Source organism: Odontesthes bonariensis, chromosome 12 (assembly GCF_027942865.1).
Source record: "Odontesthes bonariensis isolate fOdoBon6 chromosome 12, fOdoBon6.hap1, whole genome shotgun sequence".
Taxonomy (NCBI): domain Eukaryota; kingdom Metazoa; phylum Chordata; class Actinopteri; order Atheriniformes; family Atherinopsidae; genus Odontesthes; species Odontesthes bonariensis.
In genome coordinates this window covers 22,916,610-22,931,300 of record NC_134517.1, presented here as the reverse complement: position 1 = coordinate 22,931,300, position 14,691 = coordinate 22,916,610, and the positions used below count along the sequence as shown (strand labels likewise).

The following is a 14,691-nucleotide window of genomic DNA, read 5'->3' as shown; positions in this document are numbered from 1 at the left end:
GATAGCAGAACTTGTCCTTTTCTGTTTAAATATTAGAGCATTCTTTCCATGCTTCCCTCCACTGATGACCTGCAGGATTGGGAGTGCTGTGGGAAAACTCCCAGGCGGGTGCCAGCTAAACAGTATGAAATGCGGATATTCAATGTTTGTCTGCAACCAAGTCCGGTTTTTTGGGAACATATTTTATCTTGTATAGTTAGATTTGGGTACATCCTGCATTCAAATCCTGCATAAATCACTCTTATATTTACAGGTAATGAAACAGACTTCAAAGATGGAATGCAGGACAGTCTCCATAGTTTGTTCTTGAGTGACGGTGGATTCATTTCAGAAGTCTTTTTGGCTGACCATTTTTTTTTATTTCCCTTTTCCCCCAGGGGCCCTAAAGAGAGGATTCCACGGATCTTGCCATGTTTAAGGCAGTGCTGAAGAAGAATAGAGATGGAGGCAAAGGGAGCAAAAAAGATTCAGGTTTGTGCAACAGGAAGAAAAAGCAGATAGGTTTCCAGGAAATGGATACTCCAAACCCTCAGGCTTAGAGACTGATCCCACCTTCTGTGTTTAAAAGTTCGTTCTTGACTAAGCCCGATAAAGTGTCTTTCATGGGCACCATGCATGCTAAGGATCTAATTTTATGCGTTCAAATTCAGAACGCATAAAATTAGACAATTTGAGTAAGAGAAAAGGAAATGGATTCGGGAAATAATTTGTTTTATTTACATCTTTGATTCATCCTATCCTGCAAAGGTCCATTTGAAGCATGTCACGCAGTACATACAGTTTAGTTCAGAAATATATGGACACAGGGCTGCGCAATATATCAAAAGTATTTCCTTATCGCAATGTCCACATGCACAATATCAGTATTCCAAGACGGTATCAATTTTGCCAAATTTGACAAGCAAATGTGCATTAACACTTGCACTCTATGCAGAGGGAGATCTGTTTTTGTGCATGTTCTGCAGCTAATCGGCATGTACAATGCTGAAGTGGAATGCAGCCCTTATGATGCACCTGAGATTAGCACCATAGATTGAAGTAGCTGTGCATATATCACAATCTTGCAGCCCTAATGAATGCAATTAATGTGGGCTTAATGTGCAGATTCTCACCTTTTAATTTGAGGATATTCCCACCTAAGGATCTTTATCATGTAGAAGCATCTTACTCATCAGCTCAAATGTGATTAGACAAATGAACATAACTGTCGGTTTAATGCTTTGGAAGGCCTTTACTGCAGTTCTGTTGTTTCTTGTTGGTTTTCCTGCCACAGCAAGTGAAATGCATATAGACTAGTTTGAGATCACATCAAAAGTAAACACCGGTTTCCCAGTGAAACTGGAAGCCACACATACCCAAGCCAGATAATGTTGTTTGGTTTAGATCATGAGCCCTTCTCGACCTCCTCCACTTAGTCCCACGTTTTGACCACCTTTTAGTTTCTTACGTCATCGTGTAAAACCAGGAGAGGATGACAACGGGTTTACGTGGGTGTGTGTGCCAGCGTGTGTTAGTGAGAGCTAATGTATGGCTCTTGTCGTCATAATAAATTGGGCAGAAAACAATATGAGGGCTGTTGCCTGTGTTTGTCCACTTAGTCAGTGGCTTACATTCTCTCTCTCTAGGCCCATTTGAATTATCAGTTAGTTTCTCAAAAGATCATCTCGTGACTCGTGTTCCACCACAGTCCCAAATTTGTTATGAGGACGAGCCACAGAGAAGCACAGCAAAAGGCCCAAATCCAACATGAAGTCGAAGGCTTTTTGCTGCATCAGCAGGGGTAGTGTAGCAAATATTAACCCACTGCAGCCTTTGTTATGTCTCAACCACTGTGATGAGAATGGTCCATCCTTCCATCTTTTATCTATAATTATATCTGGAGGTAAAGTATGATTATTATGTCATGACAGATGTTTTCCTTTGAGTTTTCCAACATGACTAATCATGAGTCACCCTCAACACCACATTGTAGACAAGTCCCTTATTCATGTAACGGCTCCTCCAGTGATCACTTCTGCTTATGCTGCATCTACCAGCCTTGACTTGCTTCACCACATCAGTGGTTGTTTGAGCAGTCTGATTCAGCGGCCGGTGTATACACTGCGTACATGTCTCATAGCACTGCCGTCTCTAACTTTTTGTCTTAATGTTTTTGTTTGACTCGACAGTCGATGTTGAAATTAGAAGGGGAAGCGGTCTGCCCTGTTTTACACGCTGCACTACATCACCTCCATTGCTCTCTGGTACAGACCCAGAGTAAGAAATGACTATTAAAGGCTTTGTATATATAGCTTTTTATGAAGCTGTTGCAACCTGTCTCGCATGAATCACTTGATAACACAGCTTCCAAGTTACCTCGAGAGACACACACACACACACACACACACACACACACAAAAACATCTATCCTTAAACGCAAGAGGATCTGTAGACGTGAAGGCTGGGGGAGTCCCGAGTTTTATGGTGGGATACATCTCCTTTACCCCAACCTCACTTTTCCCAGTTGGACCCCATTCATCAAGTCAAAGCAGCTCCCCGTCCTTTTCTCCTGGTGAGACAATAAAACCTGGACCCTCCTCTCTGTTGTTTAGGGTGCTTAAGACCGATGAGAGGTCACAGAGATTGAGCAGTGCTCGCTTTAACACAGTTTTCATTGCGTGGGGTGTTTTATCTTGGACGCATCTCTCTCTCTGTTCCGGCTCGAGCAGTTCACTTAGTCAGACTCATATAAGTTGATAAGTTTTATATTAAGCAGTTCCCCACCCTATATTTAATTGTCTGCCATAACCGAGGAATTTCAGGTCCTTCCTGTCACAAATGAAGATAGTAGCACAGAACGCCTGATAAGGAAGGCTGTGCTAACCACACTGGGCACAATGAATGATCTCTGAATGATCTGAGACAAGATGGGAGCATATTGCACATAAAATATTAACCTCTGCGATGCAGGATTGAAGATTTAATTTTGATTCAAAAGGTTTTACTAAAGAGATTTCCGTTGAAATTAGATGTTCGACACCATTTAGTTTCCCACCTCATTATATGCCTTTTCAGTCTCTTGGCTCACTCCAATACTATTTTACTTTTATTACATCGTCAGTGAGATTCTTTTAGGCAGTGCATACAAGCTCGTTGGCAAAGATTAGCTTTTTCTTTCCCCCACATCAATAAGAATAGTGTTTGTTTGTCGAGCTGAGCTGAGCTGTTTCCTTAAGAATTCTTAGATACCGGACCACACAGTCTCTCTCTTTGCTTCAGAAGGATGCAAACTTCATGAAAATCTGCTCAGCAACATGTAGTGGAAAGAAGTGGGAGGAAAAACCTTGATAATGCTATAATTGTAAGATAGCTCAGCAGATGTTGCCCATGACTTGGTGGCTGTGGACTGGAGGCAACTTAAAAATGGTCAAGGAAACTTTGCCCCTTTGCCAGATACCACTACAGGCATTAGCTCTCCTTTGGGATCTCCCCATTGCCAAGACCACAAAAACGCACAGTTTGCTAATTTAGTCTCTCCATCTTGTGCTCCTCCTAGAGCTTTCCTCCCCTCTTGCCTCTCTTAAAGTCGTTTTTTGCAAAGAATCTGTTAGGAATTGACTGTTTTGAACCTTTTTTAACTATCTTTTTAAAATCCTATCCTCTGTTATTCTGTTTGAAGCAACAGTACAATAAAAGCTTGAACCGAATGGATGTTGAGGAATTCACATGCATAAAGGCAGTTAACGAAGTCAGATGTAATCAGCTTGTCAACATTGACATTCTAGAACACAAAGTGTCTTAAAATGGAATGAATTTGATCACGGGCCAATAGATTTTAAAGTATGCCTAATGCCTTTGATGGTTGTATGATTCTGCATTTTCCCACCGAGATTTAGTCATCCTTCTAGCAAAGTAGCCCTGAGCGCGCGCCCCCCCCCCCCCCCCTCGCAGAAGTCCCACGCACACCCTTTGAAGCCCGGCAGTCTTGAGTGAAGTGCCCGGACATGAAGTGTTGCTGTTTCCCTGGGAGTGCTTTCAATCAGTTCATCATGTGACCAAGAGAAATCACCTTTTTTGATTCGGCTTTGATTTATTTTTCCTTCTTCCTCCTTTGTTTCTTTTTCCTTCTAGTGTTACTACGTGTGACTTTGTGGGTTCTAGCTAATGCCTCTGAAGGCTTTCCAACATTAGGCTTCCCGCTAAATGAGTGCGGCTGCTTGTAGCAGCTGCCAGACATTTGTCTGTCTGTTGTGGGTGATGCACTGTTAATCACACTAGCATGCGTTGTCGCGTTCGCTTTAAGGCCGATAACAGTTTCAGCTGTTAAGTCCTCCAACTCTCCAACACACACACACACACACACACACACACACACACACACACAACCCTTGTACACACAAACACAACCAGTTGGCAGGGTTCCTCTCAGGTTGGCTGTACGGAGCCAGTAGCCACACACACACACACACACACACACACACACACACACACACCTGTCTTTACAGGGTACGCGACTCCTTTTGTTGACCTGAAAGCTTTGTTTGGACAGATTACTGTTAGTTGTGAATAATGAGGAAGGAATCTTAGGCTGATGGTTTTCATTTCATCGGTTGCATTGATTTTTGCTAAACACTGACAGGTTCACACATGGGTTTTGAAACAACTGATGATAAGCAGACTTGCACAAGAACGTAAAGAATCGCTTCGATTTACTGGCAGAATTTGTAAGTCTCTGCTGTTATGTCGGTTCCAAATTAAGTGCAGCCTAATTTCATCTGAAAAATGAAGAAGGTGCTCAGCGACGTAGAGGATCTGTGCACAAAGTGATGGGAACAGCGAGAGCCTCCTTTAGCGCTCTGTTGCCTCAGCTGTGGTCGGGAATGGTGCACGCCGTCTCTGCAGTTTTCCGTGAGCTTCTCGGATGTTTTGACACAAAACAGTGGTATGTTGCTGCGGGTCGGACGCCAACAAATTGGTTTCAAAATCAGATTTTTTTTATTTTTTTGTATGGCTCTTTTAAATTTTAGATGCCCTTTAAAAGACAATATAGGGTCAAACTGTAAGAGAGCTGATGGTAAAGTTGATAATAAATTTGAGGCCGCGGCTCGTGGTTTGTTCAATCTTTAATATTGAAGCGCAGTATAGTGTAGTCTTACGGTAATCTCTGTTTGACATATTTCCTCTCTGTGGTGGAGAGGAGAACAGCTGACACTGCAGAGATTGCTTTGCCGTCTGTAGTCTTTCTCCTTCAGCTGCCTCAACAGCATTTCTCACTGTTATGGGAGGACTTTCCTCTATAAACAAGATCCACAGGTGGCAAAGCAGTTATTTGTCCAAACAAAAAAGATGCTCCAGATGAACCGGTGTAGAAAAATACACTCTATAGGCTTAATCTTGCTATTTGATTGAAATAATTAGTTTGTGTGTTATGGATATGGACATTAACAAAGATTTCTCACACTGCCACAGGCCTAACTGCTTATAAGTCGAGCTCTTCTCTGTGAACTGTTGGCTCGCAGCCTCTTTTCTATCCATATCTACTGTCTAATAGCTACTGTAGCCATTTTGAGGCATGCTACCTCTTGTTCTGTGCCTTCCAGGCAAATTTCACTTTTTAGAGTAACAACAACAGACAAAGCGCTCAGCCGACGAGGCGCAGTCTTTACGTGCATTGATTAACTTTTAAAACATCTTTATCAAGATGTTACATATATGCGCGCATACACGGCAACAGAAACGGAGGGAAGATGTGTCAGATTGGGATATCTTATGCTCAGACTAAAACCACGTCTCCTGTATCATCAGCTTCCGATTTTCCTTCTGGAAAGCACCTCGGAGTGAAGAATAACTCCTGCAGCTATGAGGCTCTGGTCTACCTTTTGTGTCACAGTTGAGACTTTAAAATGGTAAATACTCTGTGACATAAAAGTTCTTCAATCACCTCTGCGAACACCTTAGGGTTAAAATTAAATTGGCATCCATCCATCGGCCTTTTTTCTTTCTTTCTCAATTAGAATAAGACTATTGACAATTGCTCAGTGGATTGCTGGCTCACATTTGCTCTTTTTTGCTCGCAGTCATGTTTATATAGATTTTCATGTCCAGACAGTTATGGTAGGACTTATAAAGGTGGAGAAAGAATGCACCTGATTTACAAAGGAGACCATTGAGTGCACAGACCTACATGGCTATCAAAGCACTGTGCAGCCAGCAGGCAACGATTAGCAGGGCGTAGCTCAAACCACATCTTTCACTTGCACACATTCATGCAAACACATGCGCACACAGAGACACACACACACACACACACCCCCACAAACCTCAGGTGTATCCACATTAAACACGCCCTTTCTTTCCTACTGAGAAGCAAAAAATAAATAAAAAAGCAGTGAACCTGGCTGGCCTGTCTCACCGTTTCTTTTTTTGTTGGGACTTTAACAACAAATACTTGGCCCTGGCCATTTTCTCTAAATGATTTAAGGATTCTAAGAACGAAGGTAGTGGGACTAATCATTTTCATTATATTCCAAGCGTTTTAATTGGCTTGGGAATGTTGCGTTTCATGCTCTCACATGGAGCTTCACTGGAACACGCGTCACATGTGCGCAAAAGATTCTTGCCTGTGAAGCTAAATGTCTTCGCTAAGGGCTGCTGGGTTGTTATGTCTGTTTTTCAAATCAAACTGTTTGAATTCAAGAGATTATTCTGAAAATAATGCTCTAGATAATTCAGTAACGGATCGACACCAACACTCCTATCCGACATCAGAAAGGTATTTGGGGAGCGAGGTACCAACGCTAGCTATCAGTCCAACTTGCAGTGAATTGTGTTTAATGGGTAAACTTGACACTGCTGATGTTACCCCGACAGGAATTTGGAAGAATGCTATCATGGATCCCAGTTGCCCGCGTTCTGCTGTAGCTGTCGCTACCCTTCATTACCCTGATTTGCCTCCCATAAACTTGGCATCAATGGCGCCTGTGACCTTGGAGGTGTACGGACTACCATTAACTAGAAATTAAACAAGGCCTTGATGGAAGCAGGGTGTGATGGAAGCTACAGCGTTGCAAAGATGCATGCTTTCCCACCACGTTCCCCTCCGTTTCCCCTTTACACCTCACCGTATTGTTGCATTTGCCACATCAAAGAAGAGGAAAAAAAACATTTTATCAGTTAACATGGGTGTTTTAGATGGTCTTTGAAGGGGTGATGGTGGCTGTCATGGCAGTTCATTGGCTGGAGAGGTCAGCAGGCCAAAGGTTTTTCTAATTACAAAACGACCTTCAAGGGCAGACGCATTCCTTCCGTCTGATTTCTCCTCTCTCCCCCCCTCCCTTCTCCATTATGCTTTTATACCTTTAACAAACTTCGTCTATGATTTAAATGAGCACTTTAAGTGTCCCTCTTTATTTAGAAGAGACTACGCCGTGTCATACATTGAGTTGTTGCTTTTCATTACCTAACCTTACTGAGGTTCACATTGGTATTTTCTTTTTGTTTTTCCCCATCTTCTACCATCACTATGGAGACACTGTTCACTTCTATCACACTGTCTGACTCTTAGTCTGGAGCTTGGAGCCCCTCTCTCTCTCTCTCTCTCTCTCTCTCTCTCTCTCTCATATCTCTGTCCTGCTTTCCTCTCTTTTGCTTTTCTTCTTTTTTTTTTTTTGTTTTGCCTGCAGAATCTCTTGCCATCCTTAGCTCAGGCAGGTTTGAGAAGGCCTGAACTAATGACCCCAGCTCCTTTGTGCCCAGCCTGAAAAGAACAGGGCATAGTGCTGATTGCAGAGAGGAGTGTCTCGCTAAGTTTCGGTGAGCTATTTTGAGAACAGCTTTTAGGTAAAGAAAGTTTGCTAACTCTTAAACATATGTGGGTTTGAGCATAGGAATCATGTTTTAAGACACAGAAAAGTAGCCTTTTTGGTTTGAGATGAGGGTCGTATACCTTCTTAGGTTTTTCTTTTTTCTTGAAAATATATCTGAAAAGAAGTTCCTGCCCTCCCACAGCTGATTGATTCTAAGTTCACACGAATGAACCGTCAACCTAGATTTTCAGCATTGGTGCAAAGCTGTGAGATTTTCCCTGATTCATGTTTACTTTTGGGATTAGCTTCTTTTGAGGAATGGGGCCGTCGGCCTTTGTACTACATCCTTGTCCATTTAACTTTACTGAACAGGCTGTTGTCCAGAGGTTAGTGATGTTCTCATGACCTCACCTGGCCCCAGAGGGGGCTCTGCCTAATGGTCTGTGCTAATGGCAATCCAAATCTGTCATTAAATGACATCTCCATGGCAACATAGGACCACAGACATTGTGCTGGGAATCTGGGAATAGAGCTTACTTTTTTTTTTTTTTTTACCTCAAAGCTGCTTTATTCATAACTAACAGATAAAAGTCAGAAATTGTATAAATTTTGAGGAATAGCTGGGGAAAAAAAAGAACAAATGAGCCTCCGTATTGTGGCACAGTGGCCCCAGAACTGTGATCACTGCATTAAAATGATTGATCACAACACGGGCATGTGTCCTTGGTAGTCCGTCTGTCCTCTGTCTTTAACAGCTGTGCTCATGACTTGTAGAGGACAGTGTTGTTATTAACCCTGTTTAAAACCCCATGTGAGCATTTTTATGGTTTTACTGTAGCGGCATTAATGCATCCATGGCCCCTTTACGGTCCAGATCAAGCCTTTTATAATTGAATCAATCAAGCGTCCATATTCCTTTACTTTTGAACAGAGACACTACGAGTGAATCACGTGAAAACAAATACCAAAAAACAATGGACTGTGATGCTGTGTGCCATTACGTTAGGCCTTCTTTATGATAAGTCTTACATGTAGAATATAAATTCTTTATCCAGGCTACTAAGAACTTTCAGCATCTCACTACCTTTGTTCACCAAAAGGCTCAGTTTGTATGTGTTCACAATTCTATTTCACCTGGTTATCACTTCACATCAGCTATTCTTATGTAGGCCAAACGGGTTCCACGCATTTTTTAGGTATAATTCTCATAGTTAGAAGGGTGTGATTACAATCTGCCTCACTTGATATCATGAAGCATACAGTATTTCTCATCTGTCTGTCCCTTTTATTGGCCTTCCTATGGCTCCCTTGTCACAGATCTTAAGATGAAGCATGGTTAAGTCTCAGGCTACGGCTACACGAAAACGAAACGAGGTTTTTTTTGAAAACGGGTTCGAAAATTCTTGCGACCACACGGAAACGCGCTGCTGTCCAGACGACAACGATGAAACGATACAATACACACGCCGCTGTGTCACGCCACGCTGTGAGACAATAGAGAAGTGTTAAAATTGGCTCCCAGCGTCAACGTGTGACTGACGCAAAAACGTTTTCGCTGTAACAATGGAAACGAAACGAGGCCGTTTTCAAACTTTCCCACTCTGGAACCCGTTTTCAAAAACTATCGTTTTGGGGTAGTGGGAACGCCGGCTCCGTGTGGCCGCGACAGCGAAACGATAAGAAAAAGTATCGTTTACAGTGAAAAACGTTTCCGTGTAGCCGCAGCCTCAGTCAGGCTCATAGTTGTTGTTTTTTTTTTTTTGTTGTTGTTTTTTTTTCCCCATATCCCCTTAAATTGCCAATTTATGAAGAGGAATGGGAAATGTCATGGTGCTTGACTAGTGCTACCCTTCACCTCCTCCTCCTCCTCCTACTCTTCTACTTCTTATTCCCAAGACACACACACACACACACACACACACACACACACACACACACACACACACACACACACACACACAGTCCTCTTTGCCAGTCAGTCTCTCCCTGGGGCCATTGGGGGAGGCATTCCAGAGCCCAGACCTCTGCAGAGTTGTGCATCAGAGGGAAAAAGAGATGGACACATCTTGGTGTTCCTAGATTCACTATGCAGTGCTGTCTTTTCAGGTTTTTTTTTATTTCTTTCTTTTATGCCAAAAAAAAAAAAAAAGAATCTGCTAATTTGTTTTCATTACCAAGCAAGTATGAATATGTGTTGTGAAGGTCTCAGGGCTACAGAAGGGCTCTTGTTTCTAACAAGTTGAAACTAACTATGCTGTCAGGGACACTGTCTGGAACGCCAGCACTGAGGGGGTGTTTTCAGATTCTTAACACACTTAAACACACACACATAAGGAAGAGCTATCATATCGGCTGCCCTTTGCTTCCCATGTGCTTGATTTTTGCCCCAGAAGTGCAGCACGGCGCACGTTGGAGAAATGTTAAATCAAATCAAATCAAATCAAATTTATTTATATAGCACATTTCATGTACAAACAGTTCAAAGTGCTTTACATAAAATAAAAGCATTGCAGCAGGGAGTGTAAGAAGCATTAAAAATACATAAAAGAATATAAAGAGAAACAAATAAAATAATTTAAATGAATTTAAAAACAAGCAACAGTCTAGATAAGTTAAAAGATATTTCATGCATAGACACATGAGAACAGAAATGTCTTTAACCTGGATTTAAAAATGTCTCCATTTGGTGAAAGTTTAATCTCCACTGGCAGTTTGTTCCACTTGTTTCCGGCATAACAGCTAAATGCTGCTTCTCCATGTTTAGTCTGGACTCTGGACTGGACCAGCTGACCTGAGTCCTTGGATCTAAGAGCTCTGCTGGGTTTATATTCTCTGAACATATCACAGATGTATTTTGGGCCTAAACCGTTCTGGGATTTGTAAACCATCAGCAGGCTTTTAAAATCTATTCTGTGACTTAACAAAATGCGAGACATCTAACACAGTTTGCTTTATTATTTATTACTTACATCAGTTTGAGTTATACAGCCTTGTGTCCGACTGCCAGGTACGGTATTTCGGCTGTTTTTATGGCTACCGCCGGCTGAATAAAGTGGTCTGAAATTTGAAAAAAGAACTGATTGTCTTTCGCGTGTCTATGGCATGGCCTTGCTTTTCCAAGTTACGTTTCAGCATATCTGGTGAATTTGAACTAGAAATATTTTCAGTGTATTAGAATTCAGTCCTTGATAATTATAGATAACTTACACCCTCCCCCCACCCTGTAATCTTTGTCCGCGTCTCTCTCCTCTCTGTGGGTTGTTGTGTGTTAACCATGACAGCTTTTGTCAGACTGTCCCTCTGCTCTTGGAAATACACAGGGAATCCTCATTGGCAATCAGTCTAGCGAAAGAATTCTCCCCTTTGGTGGTTTGTCCTATGGTCGTCGTGCTTTGTGTTATGATTGAAAGAATCTGCATTAATTAAAGTCTCTCTTTAGACCCAATGCTTAGTGGCAAGCTAATGTGCCGTAAATATGTATGGAAAGAGTTCAGAATGGGAACTAGATTCATATTGTTTGGATTTTATTTGCTTTAGCCATATATTTTGCACTATGAACAATATTCCCCCTAGCATGGCCTATTTTAGAGTCTTTATCATTAAGGAGGGGGGGTCATTGCATTCCTACAGAGGCAGTGACAGATCGCATTCCTCTCCACAGCTTTACTTGAGGGGAGAAAAACGGCGTCCAGATTTAGACCCGTGAAAGACCTTTCAAAGGATTCCGTGTACCTTGGATGCTGGCTGGATAAAAACTGGATACTTCCACCATGCATTAAGAGAAAACGGTTTTAATTGATTTAGTTTGTGTGTAATCATTTTTCCAGTTAACCTTAGTAAATTCTCTGCAGGAGTACAGCTCCCTCTGTTTCGAGGACAGATTGCAACAGAAACATTTGGTGGTTAAACTGATTGTTTATTTAAAGTATGATTTTAATTTTAATTTTTAATTTTTTGCACAGATGCTATCCTCACTAATCCTTCAGCTGAGGGTTGTTCATTTCCGTTTTTCTTTGAAGATTTGATGAAACATACAATTTTTCTTTCTCCTCTGGCATTGATGCAGACGCATGAGTGCAGTGGAACCATCGGTTTGAATGAACATTTAAGGATGACTCACATTGCCCCTCTCAAAAAATTGATTTGTACTTTAATAGATATTCTTCTAAATCGGTGCCTTGAAATAATATTGAGCTGTTTCATGGGTTGGGTGTCCTCTTGGGCTCTGGACCTTTTGCTTTGATGAGGAGGAAAGAGCATGCACGGGACTGTAATCATTTTTACATCATCCAGGGCCAGTGCTGTATAATTAGAAAGGGCTGCTTTCCTCGACCACAGCAGGGGCTGAAATTGCAGGCCTGCCCCAACCAGGGTTTTTGGAAAGTAACTGAAATAGAACTGGCAAGTTTCTGTCCTTGTGTCCGTTTATGTATTATAGTATCGGTCAGATGGCAGCGCAGTCACCATGACACACTGCTGCCTGTTCACCAGCACTTGGATGACAAGCTTTTATGTGGCGCCTCATGTTTTCAGAACCAGCTACCAAAATTACAACTTGATCTCTTTAACATGCAGTGTGGCTTAAACCTGCATCGGCCGCAACCCTCTGTGACAGCAGCAAGTTAACGGCCTGCTGGCAGCTGTTAACGTATAGCTGCGTAGTCTCGGTTCAAATGGACCTTCTCTGACACAGGAGTGCGCATTGTGCTGTAGCACCATCACCCAAATAATAATAATGCTACCTTTTTCATTATTTGTTACATTTTGTCTGATGAAAGCCAATTGTTAAAAGCTACGGATCAGAATTGGTATGAAAAGGTGGACCTACTGCATTTCAGGGTTATGTTTTCTCGATTGTGTTAATGTGTCATTATAAGGCATTCAAGAGGCATCTATGCTTTTTTTATTTATTCATGATATAAATTTGAGGGATTGAAGAAAATAAAAGATAACAAAAGGCTGTGCTGGGTTTATGGTCAGTGCAGTTCAAAGTCCTGTATGAAAACTGATAGATGGTTCGTGTTTTATGCTCACTTTTCAAAGAAATGTAATGACTTTCTTTGTATGACGTCTTTTCACATCTAAACCACAATCAAACACGCACAAACTCTACCTTTTTTAGTAGAGATGTCCCTCGGTGTACATGTCCCAGTCAGGTCAAGGTGACGGCAGGTCTTGCCCTTTGCTGGCTCTCTCACAGGTTTTTCCATGTCTGCAGAGGTGTCACTGGAACCTCTCTCCTTCCTGTTGCGGCATTCCTCTTTGTTTAGGAGTCGTTTAAACACAAGACAGCCTTGTGTCCACTTTGGTGCAGAAAATGGGTTTCTGCTTCTGATTAGCGAGAGCAGAGGGGTGCTAAAAGTAGCTTTAAAGCATTCAGGGGTTTCTCCAAACCTTTGAGCAGCAGGCAGGAGCCAAAACTAATTTGCTGAAGTCCTGAAAACGGGACCGAAGCTCATTCCCGTGGTCCACCACATCTACAGTTACGACTCGGCTTGGTCTGCTCTGTGTTACTTGTTAGGTAATGCACATGATCACGAGGCCAATAATTCATACATTTTAATTTGTGGCAGTGATGAGTGAGCAAGTATGATCCTGCAGAATAGATTACCACGCTGTGAGCCAGCATAACCGCCGCGCTGGTCTCTCCATCGAAGGTTACTTTTCAGTAAAGCAGGCTACCCCCCCCAATCTTGAGAGAAAACTAGTCAGCAGGTAAAGTAATTTGCAATTTCTTTTTGGCACACGTAGGGACTTTGGGGAAACATTTCTGCGAACGCAACAAAATACTGTATTTTGACAGGAGGGAGACAAAAAAGTGTGGGAAATCTCTCAACCAGTGTGCAATTTGGATGGCATCAGAAAAAACAGTGACGCCATAAATGGGCTCATGTTGTCAGCCAGCACTTTCTTCTTGGCAAACTTCTTTCTTTCTTTTTCTTGTCTCGAATGCTTTGAGATGATCTTTTTACGAAAAGATACAAAAAAATTTCCCTACTTGCATCAAGATTACAGATGGCATAAGATGTTGAATACAGTTGGTCTTGGGTCCATCAATCAGTTCTCATCACTAAGCACATTTACCCCGAATTATTGTGTTCTTCCAACCAAAACCAGACTTTTACAATATATGTTAAACCTCTTAGTCTGACTGAAATTGTATGAAACTGAGCTTCTTAAAACCAAGTTAATAAACACAGATAATGCGGTCAGAGTTCGAATTCCTCCTGCTTGTATACGCTCGACAATATTCGAAAGGGCCTATGCTTCAAAGCACCATAATTTTTTTTTCTTTCTTTATTGGAAGCAATTTCACAGGTAGCAACATAGAAGACTTCCATTCAATCATTTTTCCCCCCAGTTTTTTATCCCTCCCACAATCCCACCACACTCAACGGAGAACAGTTCTATGAATTCAATATCGACATAAACAGTACAGAATACATGCAACAAATACACGAATAAGGAAAATGAAAACGAGTAAATTTAAATAAAAATTTTACAAAACAACAAAGGAAAAAAAGAAAATAAATCCAATTTGAATAAATGAGGGGCTCAGTCATCGCAATTAGGCAGAGATGTCAAAGATTCAGTATAATTTAAGCGAGGTCTCTAAGTCTTTTCAAAAGGACCTAAGGAGCCATTGAGGGAAAATCTAAGCTTTTCAAGTTTAATGGACAGTAGCACCTCTTTCACCCACCCGCTGTGAGTGGGTGCAAGTTTTTCTGGATACAGACCAATGAAGCTGCGCTCATTCACATGTTTTTCTGTCTTTTGTCAGACATTTCTTTTTAGGACTGTGTGTCAACTCTCAGTAGCCTAAAACATTTCCAGACTGGCCGGCACTAATAAAGTCAAGATTTTGTAACTACAGCGTCATCTGACAAAGTCACCATTCAAGATGTTT

General features: G+C 41.7%; 1 protein-coding gene across 5 annotated transcripts in view; it reads left to right on the top strand.

Annotated features, from left to right (window-relative positions):
* Nucleotides 1-14,691, top strand: part of tanc1b (tetratricopeptide repeat, ankyrin repeat and coiled-coil containing 1b) — a 90,394-nt gene that overhangs the window by 11,300 nt on the left and 64,403 nt on the right. For all 5 annotated transcript variants that reach the window (XR_012772556.1, XM_075479744.1, XM_075479747.1 and 2 more), the window contains exon 2: nucleotides 378-471. Coding sequence is in view for 4 of the 5 variants with exons in the window: in XM_075479744.1 (XP_075335859.1) it covers nucleotides 411-471 (61 nt within the window). In the remaining variant the exon portion in view is untranslated. The remainder of the gene's footprint in view (nucleotides 1-377; nucleotides 472-14,691) is intronic.